Below are 23,870 nucleotides of genomic sequence, written 5' to 3'. Positions count from 1 at the left end.
AATAAACCCAGTTTATATAACCTTTCTTGGTAAGTGAGACCTTCCATCCCACGTATCAATTTTGTTGCTCGTCTCTGCACCTGCCTCTGCACATGTATTTTAAAATCTCCATTGTGTTCATGATGGTGGTCCTTGAGGGCATGGTCACATGATCACTATAAGCCAGCTAAAGAAGCACAAATTGTGTTTTTTTTATCTTGAGGTAAAAATTGCAAGGGCTTGTATGCACTGCAACCAGGGCTGTGGAGTCGGAGTCGGGCAATTTTGGGTGCCTGGAGTCGGAGTCGGGAAAAAATGCACCGACTCCGACTCCTAATGAATTTGTAACTGTAATTAAAATAGAAAATATGATAAAATGTTCTATTTCTCAGATAATAGTCATTAAAAATAATGTATATATACAGTATATATACAGTAATAGCTATGCTTAGTCCACAAAAATGAAATAAACCAATCAAAATTAGTTACTTGTGCTGCTTCAATAAAGCAGTCCCCGTATTTTTAAGGTCAGATATACATATCTGATTGTGACTGTATATATGATGTGTACACAGGAATCTCTTATATATACTAAATAACATCTATGCTGTAAGAATAAAGCCTGATGTGTAGCTGTGTCACTAATAGAGATGGTCAACGAGATGGAAATAATTCTGCATTGATGCTGATTTATGCAAATGTATGCACTCCCTTTGCTGATGAAATCAAATAATTTGATATGTTGTTAAAATTTGGTTTGGTGACTACAAATTAAAGGGTAACTGAGACGGATGAAAAGTAAAGTTTTATACATACCTGGGGCTTCCTCCAGCCCCCTTCAGGCTAATCAGTGCCTCGCTCTCCTCCACCACCCAGATCTTCTGCTATGAGTCCTGGTAATTCAGCCAGTCAGCGCTGTCCGGCCGCATGCCGCTCCCACAGCCAGGAACATTCTGCACCTGCGCAATAGTGCTGCACAGGTGTAGTATGCTCCTGGCGGCGGAGTGTGTGCATGCGCACTACGCCTGACTGGCTCAAGTACCTGGACTCATAGCAGAAGATCCAGGTGATGGAGGAGGACAACGAGGGACTGATTATCCTGAAGGCGGCTGGAGGAAGCCCCAGGTATGTATAAAACTTTAATTTCATCTGTCTCAGGTTTACTTTGTTACACAGTAGTACTATACTCTACATATGCACTCCCCACAGAGCTACAGGGAATCCACTGAGAATGCTGTGCACATTGAACACAGAGGTGTTGTCTGTTTACAATCTCCTCATTCCCCTGCAGAGTACCTGCACATCATTCTTACATGTACCCACACTACATTGCCTAGGGCCTGATAGATGTTCTTTGTTCCGGTTTGTACCTTATACAAGTACTCTTACCAAGGACTAGTTTTAGTCTAAAGGGAATAAATATAGTAGTCTACATATCCTTCTCACTTCAGTTGTCTTGTAAAATTCCTAAGCGTTGGCAGTTAAGAGACGAATTTCATGTTACATACTTTTAATCAACAAAATTGTAATATGCAAATTAGAGGAGTCGGAGTCGGTGGAATCCTAAACTGAGGAGTCGGAGTCTGAGTCGGAGGATTTTTGGACCGACTCCACAGCCCTGCCCACAAACATGCTGTTTAGCTGCCTATTTAAAAGCGTTACAAGTTTGAGGAACTGGTACGACATGAAGGCAAAAAGAGCAGATGGACAATTGATTCAAGACCAGTATAGAGAGGCCAGGAGCAGAGATGGATTAGGCTGGTTTCACAGTGGGACGTTACAGGCGCACGTTAGAGCAGCCTGTAACGCAGCCCACCGCACAGTAATGAAAAATCAATGGGGCTGTTCACAGTGCGGACGTTGCGTTACCTTGTAACGCTGCGTCACAAGGCAACGTACTGCATGCAGTACTTTAGACGCGGCTGAGCCGCGTTAGACTGCTTGCACATGCTCACTAATGTTGGGGAGGAACGGAGAGCGGCCAGGCACATGGCTAATTAATATGCACTGCACGTTATGACGTGCAGTGTTTACTTCCTGGAGCAGCCGCTCTGTGCGGCGATTGGCCGGCGGGACCATGTGATGCCGCATGCGCACAAGAGTGCGCATCACGGCATCACTGACGCCAGAGTGAGCTGCACAACGCGGCTCACTCTGACGTCCAGATCCAGCACCACCAGGCGTTGAGTTAGGGGGACGTTATGCGACCTTAACGCCCCCTCTAACGCAACGTCCTGGTGTGAAATTAGCCTTAAGGTGATCAGTATAAAGGAGATACTGAAAACCAAATGGGCATGTTACTTTTTCAGGTCATGTGTAGATGAATAGGTCAAAGAACAATCTTGTGGTACACCAACAGACAAGGGGAGATGTTAGAATCGATTGGCTAGAACAGTCAAACAGATAAGATGAGTTCCAAGAATGTGCCAGGCCAGTGGATCCCAGTGTGGATAGTTGGAGAAGCAGAGAATGATCATCAGTGTCAAAGGGGGCCAAGGTCTTGAGTGTGGAGAATAGGCCTGTGGATTTTGCTACCAGGAGGGTATTGTCATCTTTAGAAAAGAGTCTACCACATCTTTAAAGTGTGTGCTGAGCACTTCTTGCACATGTATGAGGCAAGTTGTCTTGCCAGGTTCGGGTCTCATTCCCTCAGGCGACTGCAGGGCTTAGTTCCCCTTATCCTCTTTGAGCCTGCCGCTGTTGGCCACAACCCTCTTTATCTTTGTGGTTGTGCTCCCATTCATATACTAACACAGTGTAATGCGCTTGCGCGACTACGGTCCAAGCCTGTGCAGTGACACAGACACTTGTACTCGGAGGAAAACACTGGGCATGTGCAGACAGTGCTTAGGCATGCCCAGTACATAGAAGCTAGTACTTGGATGGTAGTACCGCCACGTGAGCCTATCTGATGAGCTCTAGTCGAATAGGCTTAGGGGGACCCAGCACTGAAATAGTGGTCTCCAAGAGTATCCGGGAAGCCTTTGGACTATTCAGAAGCTTCCTACTACTGGGGTATCTGTCATGTATGTTTGTTTATTTATTTTCCCCCTCACAGGTTTGCTTTAACACCTTCTGGTCTCTCCACAAATTCTTCCCAGTTTTGTGTTTTTAAGCACAGCAGGGTTGTTGTGAAATTCATGGTATACAGAAAGAGGACTCTTGTCTTTTGCTCTATTTTAAAACGATTCCTGGAAGCCTATAGATAGCTGGTGGCAATGTGATGCAGTGATTACTGTCACAGACAATGCATGTGTCTGCCTCATGCACAGATGACTACACAGCAGCCATATCCATTCCCTGCTGCTGCTGTTTCCATTTATGGGAAAGGGTACACTTCATCAGCTGGATATTACAGGCATTGATTTTTCCTTTTGGAAAGCATTTAGCACCATCCTTGTTAAATATAAAAGCTCTGATGCCTTTTGAAGTTTAAATAGAATTTTATTTAAAGATTATATACCAGTGAAAAATACAGAACCGGTCATGTAAAGAGGTCTTCATCTCTTGAGGACCACAGGCTTACACCCCCTAGTGACCAGGCCATTTTTTACAATTCAGCACGCTGCAGCCTTAAAGAGAACCCGAGGTGGGTTTGAAGAATATTATCTGCATACAGAGGCTGGATCTGCCTATACAGCCTAGCCTCTGTTGCTATCCCAAACCCCCCTAAAGTCCCCCTGCACTCTGCAATCCCTCATAAATCACAGCCACACTGCTGACAAACAGCTTGTCAGAGCTGGCTGTGTTTATCTCTATAGTGTCAGTCTGCTGCTCTCCCCGCCTCCTGCAGAACTCCAGTCCCCGCCTGCATCCCTTCCCTCCCTGCTGATTGGAGGGAAGGGACGGGGTCAGGGACCGGAGCTATGCAGGAGGCGGGGGAGCAGCTGAGACTGACACTACAGATGTAAACACAGCCTCACAGCACTGCTGTGATTTATGAGGGATTGCAGAGTGCAGGGGGACCTTAGGGGGTTTTGGGATAGCAACAGAGGCTGGGCTGTATAGGCAGATCCAGCCTCTGTATGCAGATAACATTCTTTAAACACACCTCGGGTTCTCTTTAACAGTTCGCTGCAGGTCCATACAACTTGGCACACGAATCTTGCCTCCTTTTCTTGCCACCAACAGAGCTTTCTGTTGTTGGCATCTGATTACTGGTGTTGTGTGTTTTTTTTTTTTTTTTTTTTTTTTTTTTTTTTTGCCAGCCCGCAATCTCTCTGCTCCGAGCGAGCGTTCCCTGCTAATCTCCGCCCCCAGGAATTGCCGCCAGTCAGTGTTAAGCGGTCTCAGGGGAGCCACTCTGCGGCCGCCAATTAGCGTGAGACAGTCGCAGTGTGGTTAATGCTGCCAGGAGCAGTGGGTCTCAGCAGGGCTAATAACTCACCCGCTGGTGAGTAATCTATTAGACAGGTGAAGCTCCACCCCTTACATCGGCAAGACAGTAGCGGCCCTTTGCACACAGTAGTGATGCGGTGCAAACACTGCATCACACCGCAGAAACCAGCCTTCATATAACCCTGTCACTGCACCATGGCTTAGGCCCGCCCCCCAGCTAGTGGCCTACTCCTAGCTGGGCTGGAAGTACATCACTGGGATTCCCAGCAGTCCATGCATGTGCGCTGCACCGCGCTCCCGCACACATTTGCTGCATTGCCCATTAACTTGCATTGCTGCATAATCCGTGCAGTAGGCACCGATTATGCGGCAACACGCTGCAGACTTAAGGTCCGGAAGGTGGTGACTTTGATACTTCCCACACACCGTGTCACAACGTGTAAAGTGTGCATATTCTGCGCAGGCTTGCGAGGCCCTTGTGGCAGGGATGCGAAACGCAACAAAGTGCATATGTGTAAAAGAGACCTGAAGTGCATCGGAGATGAATAGTATTGCAGCATTTATACTTACCTGGGGCTTCCTCCATCCGGATGCAGGCTGAGGACTCAATCTTCCTGGGCTTCTCTGTTAACTTCTGAAATGGTGCTGGCCATGCCCCCTTGACCTGGAGATGCTGTGCCTGCACAGTAGTACAGCAGTATTACTTTGCAGGCGCTCCCAGAAGAGTGACGAGGGCGTGTGCACCTGGCAAAATTTCGTAAGCTGACCATAGGATGACAGAGAAGCCCAGGAGGACTGGGAGGGAGTCCTCGGCCTGCATGGGGATGGAGGAAGCCCCCAGGTAAGTATACAGCGCATCTGGAAAGTATTCACAGCTTAAAGGGAACCTGAACTTAAAAAAAATTAGTTTCACGTACCTAGGGCATCTACCAGCCCCCTGCAGCCATCCTGTGTCCTCGCAGTCACTCATGGCACCTCTGGTCCCCCGCTGCCAGCTAGTTTTTGTTTTTTGCCAACTAGGAGTCGGCCGGCCGCCATGCATACATTTTTACGCATTCCCGTTGTGCACGGAAGCTATTGCGGACATTAACAAGTACATTTTTACGTGTTACAGGTGCAATGCGTACATTTTTACACATTGCACCCGTGATGCGTAAAAAAGTACTTGTTAATGTCCGCGATAGCTTTCTACACCAGCGGGAATGCGTAAAAATATACGCATGTCGGCCGGCCGACTCCCAGTCGGCAAAAACAAAACTAGCTGGCAGCGGGGGACCGGAGGAGCCATGAGTGACTGTGAGGGCACAGGATGACTGCAGGGGGCTGGTAGATGCCCCAGGTAAGTGAAACTCATGTATTTTTTTTTTATTTTTTTTTTGGAGTTAAGGTTCCCTTTAAGCTGTTGGAGCTTGAGAGATGCTGCTAAGAGGAATGGGTGAATTGGCTAAGGATAGGTGTGCTAAGCTTGTGGCATCATATTCAAAAAGACTTGATGCCAAAAGTGCACCGACAAAGTATTGAGCAAAGGCTGTGAATACTTATGTACATGTGCTTTCTTTTTAATACATTTGCTAAAACTTCAAGTAAAATGTTTTTCATGTTGTCATTATGATGTGTTTGTGTGTAGAATTCTGAGGGATAAAAAGAATTTTCTCCATTTTGGAATAAGGCTGTAACATAAAGTGGAAAAGGTGATGCGCTGTGAATACAGTACTTACTGGATGAACGGTAAATGCTGCACTTTAGGGTGGACCTGAACTCTTGCACAGGACAGAAGGAAAACCTACATAAATGTACCCTGTATGTAGAGTTAAGCCTGTCTAATTCTCCCTCATCTGTGACTAATCACAACTGTAATTTGATCTCTCTGCTGTCAGCTGGCTGCCTTGGCAGAGCAGCTAATTGGTAAACATAGAATGTTAACCCTGTGTCTGCTTCCATGTAAGCAGGGAATAAACACATGGCAGATTTATTGTTGGATTTGTATCGGCTGTAACAAAGAAATGAAGTTCTGAGTTCACATCCGCTTTAAAGGATAACCAAGACGAAAATCTTCGGAGAAACGGCGGAAGCCAGCATATATAGTGACCTGTCCTGATTGCGACCGCTAGTCTCCACCCCCACCCCGTTCTCCTGTATCCCTCTCCTTTTGCTTCAAAAGCCCCCCAGCGGCCTCTTCCGGGTCCACGGAGTTGGGCTCCACTGTGCAGATGCTAGCATGGCTTGCGTGCATCCCTCAGCGCACAAGCTGCCTGCGCACGATTTCATGATTGTCATGCGTAGAGTGCTCCTGGCCACACTCGCGTACTTAGGTGATGCGCGCAAGCAGGTGAGCGTGCTAGCGCCTGCGCAGTGAAACCCGACATCGACCCAGAAGAGGATTTTGAAGCGAAAGGTGAGGGACACAGGAGAATGGGGGGAGCGGTGGCCGCCAGGTCACTAGATATGAGTTTCGTTCCGTTAGAAGATTTTCAGCTCTTGTATCCTTTAAGGCCGGATCCACACTGTAAGCACTTTTCTGAGCGCTTTGTGATTGATTAGCCACTTGCATACCTGATATGTAACGCTTTCAGGCAGAGGAAGAAAAAAGGAACACAATAGTTGTGTGTTAGGCACTGTACATACACATGTCTATCCTATCATGTCACATGTCATTTCGGGTATCCTTTTTAACATCGTGGTAAAAATCGATGTGATTTTTTTTTTTTTTTTTTTTGCGTACGTGGTTGCGGCGATTTTTTTACTACAGGGATTTTTTTTTAATTATTATTTTTTTTTTTTTTTTAATAAAAGTGAATGGGAGAAATTATTAAAAAGCGCTCCGAAACCACTAATCACAAAGTGCTCAGAAAGGTGCTTATAGTGTGGATCCGGCCTTAGTCAGATTTTTCTAGTGACAGAATATAATTTGGCAACAGAAGTAACATTTGGACTCTTGTTTACCATTCCGAGTCAGTATATTTAGAGCAGCACCTGAAGTGGGGCTTTGAAATGTGACGAAAAGTGACAAGTACTTTCAAGCAGTCTACTTGCTGCGTTCAGAGAAACCAATATTTATGTCAGGTGCATTTTCAGCATTGGTCATAACAGATCAAAGTTTATCTCCTATCTGAGGAAAATGGCAATAATTGGGACAGTTTCGATTGGGGTGAAAAAGCAGCAGCTAGTGATGAGTGATGCCCACTGATCTGACTGCAGAGAGCTAGACTGAGACTTGTTGCTAGAGCTTGCTACTCCTTTTCATGTCACCAGAGGACTTTTTACCGCCATACTGAATAAACCAATTTGTGCGACTGTTTGCTTCACTTACTAAAACATTCCCACGTATCACTGTGGACTTGCCCTGGGGAAGGAAAGCGATGGAACGTGTAATTTGGTGTGACAGATCTCAGTTGCGCTAGTCATATACTGTCAGAATAACTATTTTCTAGGCGTCGCAGTGGCGTGTCTGTGTCCCCAAGGCAATCTCCAGCAGAAGTGAAATCTTACTGCTGAAATACCAGATGAAAAGAAGGTGCCTTTAAAAGGCTGGGTGCACATATTTAAAGTGTGTCGCTAGTTAGAGAAATTGGACAGTTGCTAGGCTGACATCCTATAAGCTGTTAAAATGTTTTACTCTATTCTGGTTTGATCCTTTTATTGCTGTATGAGTGTTTTCTCTCCTGTTGTCTGTCACAAATGTCTGCCTTCTGGTGGTGGTTGTGTTTTTTGTTGTTGTAAGTAGCAGTAAGGCCTCGTTCACACTATACGCACAGCTTTGCGCACTTCAGCAGCTCGTACAGTATGCGATCAGAAGTGCATAGAGAGCACTTCTAGCGTTCAGACTATGCACGTTGCGCAGCAGTGTTATGCGCTACTGCTGCATGTATTTTTGCCAAAGCTCATTGTTGATCCCATTCACTGTAATACATGGGATCAGCAGCGCAATGCGGATGGCGTGCAATCTGGTGCGCTTGCGCCCTGAATGCACGGCCATACACTTTGCCTAATTTTCTTTTCTTACAAACTTTGTCTGCCACTTATCCCACTTAAAAGTAATCCCGAGTCAGGCTCGTTATGGAAAGCCACAGAACTGGGTGGTAATCCCGTAGCTGAGTGAGTTTCATGCAGGAGCTGCTGCAGACCACACGGAGGTATATTTATTTTTTTTCTTGTTTTTAGGGTCTAAAAGCTTATTAAAAAATTGGACAGCTTTTAGACTCTAAATCTGGAAATAATCATAATGCCAGGGAGGTTCAGTGCTATTTCTGTGATGTGTTTGAACTTAGAAAGGAACTTTAACCCAGGATTGAACTGCATCCCAATCCGTAGCCGATGCCCCCCTTTTCCACATGGAATCTTTTTCTCAAATAGATCCTCAGGGAAGCCTATATGGCTAATATTGTGGTGAATCCCCTCCCAAAGTGTGATGACATGCCCCTGACAGTTTCCTGTCTGTGACTTACCATGATGCATTGTGGGAAATAACTGCTGTTTCCTGCCAAGGAAGCAGTTTCTCCCTCCCTGTGCGTAAAACTAGAACAACCTTTTAGCTTATTACATAGTGGGTGTGTTTATAGATAATGCCAGTTGGTGCTGCTGGTTTGTTTTTGTTTTTTCCTTTAACAGTCAGAATTCTGCACGCCAAAACACCTCGGAGTTACTGTGCTGAAAGCAGATAAAATAAGCTAGACAAAGCTGCCGTAAGCTCCGTCCCAAGCACAGTCGTGCACACCGAGCGGTTTTTGGAGCGATACGCCGGCCGCATCCGCCTGGAAAAACGCTTGGCTAATGTATTGCAATGGGATGGTGCACACCGGCGGTTTGAGGTTTTTGCCAAGCCGCAAACGCGCCTCCTGCTGCACGTTTGCGGTTTTCGGAAGCGTTTTGTCCTCAATGTAAAGTATAGGAAAAACGCAAACCTCTCTGAAAAACGCTACTTCAGAGCGGTTTGCCAGGCATTTTTGTTACAGAAGCTGTTCAGTAACAGCTTTTACTGTAACAATATGTGTAATCTGCTACACAAAAACGCACCCAAAACCGCTAGGTATGTTTAGAAAACCTCTCTAAACATACCTAGAATCGCTCTGAAATCAGCTCCCAAAACCGCTAGCGTATTGCGGATCTGCTAGCGGTTTTGGTGTGCACTGGGCCTCACTGAGATAGTAGAAAAGGCCTGTGGATCACCAGTTATAATACACCCTCCACTGGTCATCCCTTTTATGGCTGAATATGCCTTGTCGTTTACTTTCCAATCTTGTAGGTGACTTGTGGGTCCAAACCATTTATGACCCACTGGCAGTGTACCCTTCCCACCAGTGTGGTACTCTCTCACCTATGCAATCAGAAATGGTGCCCCCTCTCAGCCTGACTGTTTTCGGCCTCTTGCTGTCCGGGGCCAAAACTAGTTGGGCTGAGTGTGGGCACCATTTCTGACTGCATATGTGAGAGGGTGCCACATTGGTGGGAAATGCACACTGCCAGTAGGTCCTAAATGGTCCATTAATTACACAGCAAATATCAATATCTTGAGATCTTGAGCTCTATTTTTTAACTTTTCACTTTGCAATGCATTTTTGTTCCCCCCCCCCCCACCCCACCTCCCATACTGGTTTCTATTTTGGTAAAGCTCCTAATTAAGCCCTGTACATATGCTAGATGTTTCTTGCACCCTCCCACAACAGAAGCATCGGTGAGAGATGCGGACTGCTGGATTATCTTGTCCGAAACGCCATCTGAGCCCATTGTTCTCCTTCTTACCCCTCCAGATTGGTTGTGCATCGGATGCTGGTTCTACTCCCGTTACTTTTTGAGTCACTTTTTATGCTGAAATTTCACATCTGAAGATTTCCTTAGCTGTTCACACTGCCTACCCATGTAACCAAAATAATTGCTGGGAAAAAGAACTGTATACAATCAAGAGCTTGGGAGTTTTTAGTAAACCCAGCGAGTGGTGTATTGTTACAAGAAAAGCATAATTTGAATAATTTGACATGTTGGTCAGCTTGTTTAGCTGACCATCTGCTTTTAAAGCGGACCCAAACCAAAATTTAGTTGCACCACTGTGACACATACAAAGATAAACACTCCTTCAAGCCTATGAGCATTTCAGTGCATGCTTTTCACCCTTCTCTTTGCATAACTAGAGTTATACAGGTGGCAGCCATTAGCAATTCCTCCTTTGCCGGACACCACCTAATTCACCAGTCTGACGGATTCTGTCCCGGCAATATGAAAGGAAGGGAGGGGTTCCTCCAATAAATGTAAAATATTTTATATTTGTCACCACACAGCTGAAAAAGGCTGCTATTTATTAGAATGTAGAAAATAGATTTTATTTCTGAAATCTTGTATTTTTTATTTGGGTCCACTTTAAGATCTGTTGTCATGCTAAAAAGAAAAGATCTTTCTTGGCAGAGAACCCGACCCACCAGGACTGATTTTCTTCAGCCAAGCATTGCATATGCATCGTAACCAAGCCTGGTGGTGAGTGGAATGCAGAACCTCCACTTGTTGTATTAGCACGGCACATAAAGCTTGGCTAAAACAGGCAGTAAACAGTTAGGGCTGGTGCACACCCTTTTCAGCGTTTGCGGATCCGCTTGGTCAATGTATCTCAATGGGGTGGTGCACACGAAAAAACGAAAAATGCCTGGGTGAGGCATTTTTGGGATTTCGGATGCGTTTCTGCCTCAATGTTAAAGAGACTCCGTAACAAAAATTGCATCCTGTTTTTTTTTATCATCCTACAAGTTCCAAAAGCTATTCTAATGTGTTCTGGCTTACTGCAGCACTTTGTACTATCACAGTCTCTGTAATAAATCAACTTATCTCTCTCTTGTCAGACTTGTCAGCCTGTGTCTGGAAGGCTGCCAAGTTCTTCAGTGTTGTGGTTCTGCTATGCACTCCCCCCTCAGGGGGGAAAGAAACACACAAATGATCTCTTGAGATTCAAAACGAATGCTGTATACAGCCTGCTTGTGTATGAATGTATTTTCTATGAGTGGACATACTGTACATCAATCTACTTCCTGTTTTGGTGGCCATTTTGTTTGTTTATAAACAAACTTTTTAAACTGTTTTTAACCACTTTTAATGCGGCGGGGAGCGGCGAAATTGTGACAGAGGGTAATAGATGTCCCCTAACGCACTGGTATGTTTACTTTTGGGCGATTTTAACAATACAGATTCTCTTTAAGTATAGGAAAAACGCAAACCGCTCTGAAAAACGCCTGTTCAGAGCGGTTTTGCCGGCGTTTTTGTTACAGAAGCTGTTCAGTAACAGCTTTACTGTAACAATATATGAAATCTACTATACTGAAAACCGCAGCAGCAATCCGCAAAACGCTAGCAAAACGCCATAGAAAAATTAAAAAAAAGCGTTTCAAAATCTGCTAGCATTTTGCGGATCTGCTAGCGGTTTTTGGTGTGCACCGGCCCTTTCAGGAGATTTTTTTTTTTTTTTTTTTTTTTCATGCTGTTTGTATGGGATAGTCCTCAGATGGTAGGTCAGCTTTAGGCATTTGCCAACCTTTTGTCTGAAGGCAACCATTTCAAGTCTATGGCTGCCTTAGATAATTTAAGTTTTGCCATAAAACGCAGTTGTGTTATCCTTTCAAATTGCACCAAAAAACAAACTGACTTTGTGCTGGATACAGAGGTTAGGGGTAGTCAATGCGTTGTAAATGATTCTGAATTGATGCATATTTTATGCAAATTTTTGTGCTTAGAGGCAGGGCTGGATTTACATCTCAAGCATATAAGCACAGACGTTCTTGCACCCTAAACTCCGCCCTCCAGGCATCCAGCCTGCCCTTCCAGCTCTCTGTATTACTTGCATTAAAATGGGCTGGTTACTGCTGAGGGCATAGAGAGCTAGATGGGGTGGGCTGGATCGATCTGCCCATCTAGCTCAGCCATCCAGCTCTCTATGATCCAGAGGCATTGACTCAGTGCGGCTCCAGGATTGTGAGCATGGGTTCACAGACGCCTGACAGCTGCCTCTCAGCACACTGTGCCTCTAGGCTTGTGCCTAGTGTGTCTATTGCTAAATCCAGCCTTGCCAGTGGCAGAAGGGACTTGGTTATCTGGAGCCTTGTTATGAGCCTTCTCCCAAACAGGCCTCCTTAAATTGTGTGATTGATCTATCTATAAACTCTCTTCTATGCTGGATTAATAGTCTTTATAGTAGGATTATACTCCTAAAGGCTGTGAGCCTAAAGCGGACAACTTTCTTTTTTATTTTTTCTCTGTCGTTCTCTGCTCATTAAGTGGAGAGTGAATGCCTCCTATGTCAAACGCCTTTACGGATCCATGCGTGAGTGGACCGCACTTCTGTGCAGTTCACGATAATCCCGGGACAGATGGATGCGTTCCCCATAATTAGCCTATGGGGGAGAAGAGCTGCCCCAGGCTCCAGCTGCATCATTTCGGAGCCCACATTATACTGTTTGCTCCCGCTGGCAGCACGTGATGCAGAAGTAAGTGAGACTAAACTAACATTTCAGGTGGCCATATATCAGGCGACTTGGCGGCCGATCGACCATCCAATTTGATTATAATCGAATTGGATGAAAATTGGTGCCGCCAAGTGCATGCCAGACCGACAAAGCGACCAATTTCGGGACTGAAATTGGTTGCATGGTTGATCGCGCACGCCGTAAGATGTTGGGCCGAAGTTGATTTGTCGGGTGTACAGCGTCGATTTCCAGGAACAAGCGACGAGATGAAACACCCGCCGCTACTGCCACAATGTATAAATGTGCCCGGTGTATGCGTTTAACCGTAGCCTGTCCTGTAGCAGCCTCCGCGCGGTGTCTGTAACCTCCGGGAGGCTCTCCATACATGCTACTGGCGCCTAGTGTCTGATGTTGGCATATAATGTCTGACGTCAGACGCTATGCACCAGTGGCATGTACAGAGAGCCGCCCGGAGGATTACGGACACCGCGCTGAGGCTGCTACAGGACAGGTAACGTATAAATGCGCACACTGGGGGGCACTTTATATATTGGTGGCGGCACGGACTCGGCCGATTCCCTGAAGATTTCATGCTGGAATCGGCCTGTAGTGTATGGGCAGAATCGACAAAAAACAATTTTATCTCTGATCAGATTCGATTATGATAAACTTGTCTCTTTGTCTGTGCCAGTCATCGCTAGATGTATGGCTACCATAGCTGCTCTTAGTTAAAGAGAACCTGTAACAAAAAAAAGTTCCACTGGGGGTTACTTACCTCGGGAGGGGGAAGCCTCAGGGTCCCAATGAGGCTTCCTCCTCCGCTGCAGGCAATCCAGAGCTGGATCCCCCGAAGTCTCTTGAAAATCAAGCTCGACAAGCCTGATAAGGCTTTCTATATTTAACTTCCCTGGCTCCAGCAGGGGCACTCTTGCGGCTCTCAGCATGGAGATAGGCTGAAATAGCCGATCTTCGTCGGGTCCGCTCTACTACGCAGGAGACTTGCGCCTGCACAGTAGAGCAGCCCGTCAGCGATCGGTTAACACTCACTGCAGGGAGCAGTAGAAGCTTGCTTATCTCTTGCTAATTGGCAAATATAATCATTGCTGATCAGAACCTCTCTGCCTGTGTCTTCAACCCCCCCACCCCACCACCACCACCACCTTCCTCCTCTTTTCTGCTGAAGTGACTCAGCTGTTGCCAGGGCGATTTGTCTTTACAGCAGATGGAGAAGGGAGCAGAATCAAGACAAAGGCACAAAGTGTCTCCTGGCCCCAATTAACCAGAGATTAGCAAGCCTGTGCTGCTGTATGCAGTAAACACACACACACACACATTTTAACACACAGGAAATGCATGGGATTGCTTTCAAATGCTCTTTTTTTGTAATTAATGCTGGGAATACACGTTTCGTTTTTGCCTTCGTTTTAGCCTTCGATTCGTTCAGTAAACGAATCGAGTGTTGAAAACGTATGTGAAAATAGTCATAATCTCATTATAGTTTCGATTAATAGACCCCAAAAACGACTAGTGATCGAACATGTTTGATATTATCTCTCTTTATCCATCTAATCGAGCCATTGGTAGGCTTGATGGCTGTTCAGATCGATTATATGTTCGTTTATGTTAGTCCGTCCCTGTAAAAAGGGATTTTTGTTTCTTTGCAGTCTTCGATCATTGGAAAAACGAAACAATCAGAATCGAAAAAAAACGAAACCGTGGGTGGTGATATTAACCGTACGTTAGATTATTTCGGGAACGAAAAGGACAAAAGGCACAATCGAAACGAAGGCTAAAACGAAGGCAAAAACGAAACGTGTATTCCCAGCATAAGATTGTCGTTTTGGGAGTGTAATCCCGCTTTTTAAAATGGTTATGACTACAAACATTCAATTTTTAATGTAATTAGGAAGGCAAGCAAATAACTGCTTATGTGTGCATCTATAATGAACATGTTTGGTGCAGGATTTCACTTGAATGATCTCTACTGATATGAAAAGCTGAATCTAGGGGATATCAAACTTTATAAATTCAGGAAATATGTCATGATTTTGAATGGTACTAATTGTTCTGACCAGTCTTCTCTTATGTTGTACCAGGTTGGAGGAGGCACAGATGAGGACCCTGCTGTGACCTTGAGCCTCCCGTGTCCCATCACCAGCACATACACCTGCCCAGCAGCATGGCCCAACTAAAAGTGTGGGAGCATGTCAACCTGCTCGAGTCTCCGGATCTGCAAGAACTGGACGAAATCCACAGGCTCATAAGAGAACACCTCAGTACCGGTACAGTGGAGGGATGCTACTATGGGGGAGATTACAAATACGTTTGTTACAAACATGTGAAACCTTAACGTTTAACACTTCATCTGCAGGATAGATTGTTAGATATAATCAGCAAGATAATTTTTCTGACTTGCATGCAAACTGGATAAAGTTCAGAACTGGGCCAATGGAAACCTGCAACTGCATTTGTTTGATCCAGTTCGAAGTTGCATGCATTTTGCGTTAGAGACACAGAAGCAAAAAAAAATTGATGAATTGGTTGTGTAGTACAGATAATTACAACAACATTAATAATTTCAGTTTGAGTTTTTTTTTTTCATAACATTGCATCATTCTCTAATATTTGCAGTTTACACACTACTCAGAATTCTAAATGATTTTACAGAGCAGCCCAGTGAACTTTTGACCTGTTCTTTTCTTTTTCTCTGGAGAGTAAAATAAATTACAGTGGCTGACAGTTGATAACAAGCTTCAAAAGACAGAGCTCTCTGCGACTTTGAAAGTCGTGGAGCTCAATGGCTCTTTTGCATAGACAACTGGAGTTTAACTCTTCCTGTACTGGAAACAATATTAGACTCCTGTCTGCTCCTAATGTTTTATTTCTTAGCTGTAGTACACATACAAATCATTATATCCCAATTTTTTTTTTTTTTTTTTGCTTCAGTGTCTCTCTAAAGTGAGTTTAGCTACTTGCTCTGTCCTGTTGTTCCAGCATTGTTCCCCATTGAAGTTATGCGACCTGCTAGGTGGAATACCTCTTCAGGATACCTACATAAAAAAAAAAGGGCACCTGGAAATGTGAATGCCTAGTAAAGCAGATAGTAGAATATCTGTAAATTTCCAACATTCTGAATTCCTCTCTCCCGAAATCTTAGTAAAAACAGTGAGCTTGTCACATGGGGTGAGTAGGAGGGGGTAAGTGGTATACCCAGAGTGACAGTGGTGGGGGATGGAGTAAGTGAGAAGATTTGTGGAAGGTAAGTATTTTTCAGTGTGAAATCTATAGACAGTAGTTCAGCTCCTGAAGGGCAAATTATCTTGGTGTAACATTTACCCCCATGATAGTCTGTAGAGTAGAGAAAATGTGGCCTATGCCTTAAAGTGAACCTAAACTGAGAAGGATATGGATTTTTCCTTTTTAAATGCCAGTTTCCTGACTCTCCTGCTGATCCTGTGTCTCTTAGGGCCCATTCACACCTGAGCGGGAATCGCACGATTCCCGCTCACGGCAAACCGCTAGCGGTTGTCCAAGAACCGCTACACAATGTAGCGAGTGGCAGTGTTCTCACTGCCGCGGTTGCGGTTAGCGATAACCGCAACCGCGCTGCATGCAGCGGTTTGCCGGCGACGAGCGTTCCGCGATTTGCGATCGTGATAAGCGTGCATAGCACGCTAATCGCGATCGCTCCAAACCCGCCGCAGTGTCCAGTGATTTTTCCGCGCTGATCGCGGGAAAATCACTCCCGCAGAACACCGGCGGTAATCGCCGGCGTTCTGCGGTTTTAAGTGTGAACGCCTTTAAGGGCTCTTTCACATTAGGGCAGATTTTCTGCGTTTCAACGCAAAGGGTAAAGTTTGCGTTACCCAAGGTGAAATGAAAGTCCATAGACTTTCATTTTAGCTTTCACATATAACGCAGCCTTTTTGTGCGTTGCATTACACTGCACCCAGGCGCAGTTTTTCGGCCGACGCTAGCTTTATGCGTTACAATGTTAGTCAATGTAAAACGCACACTATGTGCGTTTTTAATCCGTTAACGCAGGCAATCAGTCCCAGAATGCAACAGAGGAACAATGTGGAAAGTTGAAAAAAAAAATTACCTGCGTTTTTCTATGTGCTGTAACGCATTGAAAACGGATTAAAAACGCACACTCACTGCAGTGCAACGCATATCAAAACGCATTAAAAGGCATACAACAAAAGGTATGCTTTGAGCGTTCTCCAACGCAAGCTCTGATGTGAAAGAGCCCTAATACTTTTAGCCACAGCCCCTCAACAAGCATACAGATCAGGTGCTCTGACTGAAATCAGACTGGATTAGTTGCATGCTTGTTTCAGGTGTGTGATTCAGCTACTACTGCAACCAAAGAGATCAGCAGGACTACCAGGCAACTGGTATTGTTTAAAAGGAAACATCAATATCCTTCCCAGTTTAGGTTCCTTTTTAAAGGGGAATTTTAAATATGTGCAAACATAGACAAATAAGAAGTAGGTTTTTTTCCAGTGTAAAATGAGCCATAAATTACCTTTCTCCTATGTTGCTGTCACTTACAGTAAGTAGTAGAAATCTGACAGAAGTGACAGGTTTTGGACTAGTCCATCTCTTCATAGGGGATTCTCAGCAGGGCTTTTATTCTTTATAAAGATATTTCCTAAAACAGGATTTAAACAATGATGCTGGCCAGCTTCCCTGCTCGTTACAGTTTTTTGGCAGTTGGATAGAGCAACTGCAATCACTAAATGCTTTTGAAAATAAATAAATCCCTGAGAATCCCCCATGAAGAGATGGACTAGTTCAAAACCTGTCGCTTCTGTCAGATTTCTACTACCTACTGTAAGTGACAGCAACATAGGAGAAAAGTATTTTATGGCTCATTTTACTCTGGGAACAAATGTACTTCTCGTTTGTTTGCACATATCCTAAATTTTACAATGATTCGCCATAGTGCCCCTTTAACCTCCTTGGCGGTAATCCCGAGCTAGGGTTGGGGGTCAGGGTGGAAAACTGCAGCTAAGCGCGGTAATCCCGACCTCTGCTCGGGGTAGCCACCGGAGGCTGAATGCAGAGCAATGCGCGCAGCGTGAGCGCTTCTACATACCTCTCGAGGATCCTGACGTCGGCTGGCATTCTTATTCCCCTCCTCCGGTGCTCTGCTTCCTGCTGGTGAGATTGGCTATCATGACAGCCAGCATTCTCACTTTAGAGTTGCAGCGCCACCTGGAGGATGGAGGCATAACTGCAGCGCTGGAGCCCAGGGAGGTGAGCGATTGCTCGGGCTGCTGCAGATCTCCCTGGCAGCATGATTTTTTTTTTTTCAAGTTATAGGGTCTGAAAGGGGGCAAAAAAACATTGCACCGCTTTTAGACCCTAAAATCTGGAAAAAATCATAACGCCAAGGGGGTTAATCAGAGGACAGAAAGGGGGAGGGATACTTCTGTATTGATCTTTAGCATCCACTGACCTGTTTGTAAAGCATCATACTGTGCTTAGCTTCACTTGCCCAAAATGATTTTTAATGATTTTAGGTGACCGTTTTGATCAGGGCTGTCCAACTGTAGCCCTCAAGGGCCATATCTATGCCAGTGTTTAGTATACACAGTGAAATGTGTTCTACTTGATGAGCCACACCTCAATTAATTTGACCTGTGCCAAAAATGTGTGCGCACCTGTGCCCTTGAGAACTGGCTTTGGACAGCCCTGGCTCAGATGATTACCCTATAGACATGCTGCTCAGGTCCATGCCTAGCATCCTTTTCGGCATTCTGTTGCTGGTGGGCGAGTTAGGACAAGTAGGGTATTTTCCAGTGTGGCAGATTGCTGAAGTCAGTCGCCAACGTTGCGTGAAACCTCTACATAGACTATCACCTGAAACCATCACCAATGTATTATTTTGGGGCAGTGTAAGTCTTTCAAGTTCAGGCTTCATACTAATCTTTGTCTGGCTTTTTTTTTTCACTGTCAGATTTGTGGAGATAGAGGGCTAAAGGCTCGTACACACATCTGATTTTTCTAAACGACCGGTCATTTGGACGTCAAATCGGGAGTGTGTACGAACGGTCGTTCAGCTGATAAGACTGGTTTTGAGGGATCCACTTGGCGGATCGTTCAAATCCAGTCTTATCAGCTGAACGACCGATTGTACACACGGGCGATTTGACGTCAAAACGCCCGGACGCTCAAGCGTCCAAACGACTGGTCGTTTGGAAAAATCCGACGTGTGTATGTACCTTAAGGGTTGTTGGCAGGTGGAGATTTTGGAGCAGCCTTAATTAGCATAGAGGATACAGGGAATTGCTACATAATCTACAGGTTCTGTTAATTGACCCCCCCCCTCCCCCCCTACTTTATCTCCATTTTTAGACCGCTCTCCAGCCCTTGTAAACCTTCTGGTGGATCACTATCTGGAAACCAATTCTGAACAAGCAATGCTAATCCTCTCTATGGTACAAGAGCCCCATGACAAGGTAATGACTTGCCATTCTTATTTTCTAGGTTTATTTTCAGTAGAGGTCACCTGCTGCAGGGGAGGTCACATGCTGCAAGGGTTATCAAATATATTGACCTGGTCCCTGTGCTGGAACAGTGAATTTGAGGTGGTTGCTGAAGCCTCTGTTCTACCCAGAAACTCCTCTACTGAGGTAAATCTTTAAATATATCTTTTGGGTCACAGGTACACTTTATAGTAATTGAGGAAATTCCCTGTTAAGAGAGGCAGCCAGTATTCTATGAGAGCTCCGTTGGGAGGGTTTCAGATTTTCCAGGAAGAATATATAAATGACCACAGTAACTTTTTTTTCAACTGTAAGAAAAACATGAAGCGCATGATAAATCCCTCAGAGGCTCCTTATGTCTTCATTAGCTCCTCCCTAAACACCAGATTATGTCCCGGTGTGACTTGCCAGAATACAAGAGCAGGCGCCGGAATATAAATAGTATATACAAGAACCGGAACATACTTGCAGATGGTCTAAAATTCCTGCACAGGACTGACTGTAATCGAGTTATTTACTTCTGCAACATCAGCAGGACAGTCGGTGAACTGTTGGGGGTGAATTCATTCCCTGTGTGGAAAAAAAAAACCTTACCTTATGGATATTCTTCTGTATGAAAAGGGGTTTTAAAACCAAACTTGCTAGTATAACTACCGGTTTTACGCACACGCACACACTTTTCTGATCAATACCGTTGTGTTTCTCAATTCGTGATCAGTTCCTTGGGTACACTTCAATTTTAGTCCATGCTCTTGTATGAGCAAATTTGTAAATTTTCCTTATAATTGTAAGAGGCTTGTTGGTCCACACTGCTCATGCACAATATTTCAATTCAAATTCAGATGCAACTATCATTAGACTCACGGTTCCCAAGACTCACGGTTTCTGAGTCCTGATGCTGTAACTCTCATAGATCAGTCTCTTATCACAAGTGACTGCACTCACCGCGGATTCTTCACTAAAAGCCGCTATAGTCAGTGTTAGTCTCCACCGATCTCCGCGCTGCCTCAAATCCTTCTGAAGAGGACCGACGTTAATCGGTCGAAACGCGGTAAGGTTCTAGTTTAAATCAACCACAACGATCAATTAAGGGCAATGTTTTGGTGGCTGCATAGCGCGCTGTGGCCATTCAGAACAAAAAGATCCAATACCCTTTAGCGGTGACGTCACCCAACACTAGCGCAGACCGGAACCAGCTGAGCGGAAGTGTACAGCGAGAGGACTCTGGGATTGACGCACAACCAGAGCGGCCCTGCCGGAGAACGGCCAGCAGAGGGAGGGAGCGCAGAGATCGGTGGAGACTAAGTGTGTGTGTGTGTGTGTGTAGTGAAAACCGGTAGTTAAAATGCTAGCAAGTTTGGTTTTAAGGGCTCGTTTCCACTATTGCGGTGCGGAATCGCCTGGATTCCACCGCTGATGGAATCGCATGCGGATGCGATTCCCCATGCGTTTTTTGCCGCGAATTCGCATGCGAATTCGCATAGGTGAGGGTATATGCGATTTTAACCATGTCATTGCCTGTGTGAATTTACATCAGGACCTATGCGAATTCGCGGCAAAAAACGCATGGGGAAAACGCATGCGATTTCCCTATTAAATACATTGCATGCGATTCGCATGCATTCCACTCTCAGGCGAAATCGTTGGCTCTTATGTGCGTTTTTTCACCACTCAAAAAAACGCACATCACCAACGCAACAGTGGAAACAGGCCCATTCACTTGTATACCATGTGCGAATCCGCATGCGTCCAACGCATGCGGATTCGCGATAGTGGAAACGAGCCCTTAAAACACATTTTTATTTTTTACCAATAAAGTACATTTTATATATTGGAACTATTAGTGCGTGTTGTAAAATTTTACATTTTGCGTGCAATATTCTGAATAGAGGGTTTAACGTGTCCCTCTTCAACGCGCAGCTTGCTAGGGATCACACCCACCAGCCCCATTTTAATTTACATATTGATTATTCTTCTGTATGGTCAAAGCGTATCTGAGCAGAATCTTGGGTACAAAATTGCATACTTGCCTAAGCGGGTGGATGTCTGCAAATCCTATTGTTGCACAGAGCCAATCGTGCATGGAGTAAAAAGCCATGCAGGTGTGGGCCGTAGCTGCGCAGTGCGGCTGCACTTGTACATAGAGGGAAACGCAGTCTAGATAAAGTTGTAAAGCAGAAGAGCATCCTATTGGTCTGGAGGAGGATTGGAGAAGACTGTATCTTCCAGAGGCTTCCCTCTACCTAGGTATCTACAGTTGTCCTCACAAGTTTACTTATCCTGGCTAAATTTATGATTTCTTAAAGTTAACCTGTAAAAACAAAACTCTACTGTGGGGGGGGGTGGGGGGGGTACTCGAGAGGGGAAAGCCTCTGGATCCTCTGTCCTTTCGATCCTGCGCTGGAACCCCTAAAGTGTGGCTTTCATATACGCTAGCTACGCCCCGCTCAGGGCCATACAAGGGTTTGGAGTGGGAACAAGTTAGTGTTTCCTGTTCAGCATAGATCTCCTGCCCCTGCTTTCCCCTTCCCTCTGCAGGGAAGTGATTTGTGGGCAGTCCTGCAACGCGTAACAAAAATCTGTAGCTGAACTGCTGTCCAGAGAGTGAAACTCTCAGCAGCATAGGAAAGAGCTGGAGTGTGAAAGGTGCTACCTCATTGCAGGATGTCCACTCTGCTGTTAGCTGTGTGCTTGGTGGGGGGATGCCTAGGTCACATGTCTAACTTCTGTAAAGTGATTTCCTGCGCAAAGGATAAATCTCATATGTGTGAATAGTGACATCTGGGAGGCCAAACTAGGCCTTTTACCTGTACTCCTCTCCTACAGCACCTTCTGGACAAGATGAACGAATATTTAGGAAAAGCGGCAGCCCGACTATCCACCCTGATGCTACTGGGCCATGTTGTGCGTCGTCAGCCATCTTGGAAGCACAAGTTGTCACAAGCACCCATCCTGCTGTCCTTGCTGAAGTGTCTTAAGGTACTGTAGATACCGCTGTCTTTAATCTGTACTTAGCTTTCTCATTGGGTCACCATTTGTTGAGCTGAAGTTGCACAGCAGTGTATAAGAGGCAGAGCCCACTGGCTTCACTGCTATGCAATTATCCATTATGCTGCTCTTTGCTTAAAGTAGAACTCTAGCCAAATTCAAACCATAGTGAGATTCAAATAGCTATTAGTGTTTTACACTCTGTTATCAATGTCCTAAAAGAGTGCATCATGTCGCAATTCTAGCTTAAAAGGACACTTAAGCCAGAAAAAAAGTTTTACTCACCTGGGGCTTCTACCAGCCCCCTGCAGCAGTCCTGTGCCCTTGCAGCCACTCACTAATCCTCTGGTTCCCCGCTGCCAGCTAGTTTCGTTTTTGCCGACAGGCCCGACAGGACTGGCCGTGCGTAGCTTTCTCTGCATTCCCGATTGTAATTAGCGCTATTGCGGAGATACGCGTTGCCGCATTACCTACGCATAGATATGCGGCAACGCATATTTTTGTGTGCGTTGTGGCCCGCAATAGCGCTAATTACAGTCGGGAATGCAGAGAAAGCTACGCGAGGCCAGCCCTGTCGGCAAAAACGAAACTAGCTGGCAGCGGGGAACCAGAGGATTAGTGAGGGGCTGCGAGGGCACAGGACTGCTGCAGGGGGCTGGTAGAAGCCCCAGGTGAGTAAAACTTTTTTTTTTTTTTTTCTCCCCCCGGCTTAAAGTGGACCCAAATTAAAAATACAAGATTTCAGAAATAAAATCTATTTTCTAAATTATAATAATAAATAGCAGCCTTTTTTCAGCTGCATGATGACAAATATAAAATATTTTACGTTTATTGGAGGAACCCCTCCCTTCTTTTCAAATTGCCGGGATTTTTCTGGCAAACTGGTGGAGTAGATGGTGTCCAGCAATGGAGGAATTGCTAATGGCTGCCCCCAGTATATTCCTAGATATAAAAAGGGAAGGGTGAAAAGCATGCACTGAAATGATCATAGGCTTGAAGGAGTGTTAATTTATCTTTGTATGTGAGTGGTGCAACTAAATATTTTTAATAAAAAAAAATGTTTGGTTTGGGTCCGCTTTAAGTGTCCCTTTAAGGCTGTATTCACAGTGGAAGTTGCGGTTTAATGCAATGTTAAAGTCGCAACGTGTCTGCGTTACCATAACGAAACATTTTTTAATGCGACTTTAACGTCGCACTGAACGGCCCATAGGATTATCATTGCAGTGCGGTAAGCTGCGTTATAAGACTTTAAAACACGCGACCTAAAGGATCTAGCATTCACCACACTTTTTTAATGATCTAGTGGAATTGCAGTTATGATTCTCACTGTATCCAATTTCTTACTTCCTGTTGCCAGTGGCACAGAATGAAGTAAACCAATACCTAGATTAGGGCAAAAAAAATTGTTTGTGAAGGTGTAATATAAAGTTTAAGCTAAAAGTAAGCCTGCATGTCCAGAAGTCACAGTAGTAACAGTATTTAAAGGGAACCTTAACCCAATAAAGCCTCACTTACCTGGGGCTTCTACCAGCCCCCTGCAGCCATCCTGTGCCCTCAACGTCACTCCCGGATCCTCTGGTCCCCCACCGCCAGCTAGTGTTGTTTTGCCCACTCGGAGGGCCGCCACGCGTAT

At 45.1% G+C, this 23,870-nt stretch overlaps 1 protein-coding gene across 2 annotated transcripts in view; it reads left to right on the top strand.

Annotated features, from left to right (window-relative positions):
- TSC1 (TSC complex subunit 1) overlaps nucleotides 1-23,870 on the top strand; it is a 95,593-nt gene that overhangs the window by 5,095 nt on the left and 66,628 nt on the right. For both annotated transcript variants that reach the window (XM_068248936.1, XM_068248937.1), the window contains exons 2-4: nucleotides 14,852-15,037; nucleotides 19,119-19,222; nucleotides 22,076-22,228. In XM_068248936.1, the coding sequence (XP_068105037.1) occupies nucleotides 14,935-15,037; nucleotides 19,119-19,222; nucleotides 22,076-22,228 (360 nt within the window). In that variant the 5' untranslated portion in view covers nucleotides 14,852-14,934. The remainder of the gene's footprint in view (nucleotides 1-14,851; nucleotides 15,038-19,118; nucleotides 19,223-22,075; nucleotides 22,229-23,870) is intronic.

This window comes from Hyperolius riggenbachi, chromosome 8, assembly GCF_040937935.1.
Source record: "Hyperolius riggenbachi isolate aHypRig1 chromosome 8, aHypRig1.pri, whole genome shotgun sequence".
In the NCBI taxonomy this organism is placed as follows: Eukaryota; Metazoa; Chordata; class Amphibia; order Anura; family Hyperoliidae; genus Hyperolius; species Hyperolius riggenbachi.
Note: the sequence above shows the minus strand (reverse complement) of the source record. Positions and strands in the feature narration are given on the sequence as shown.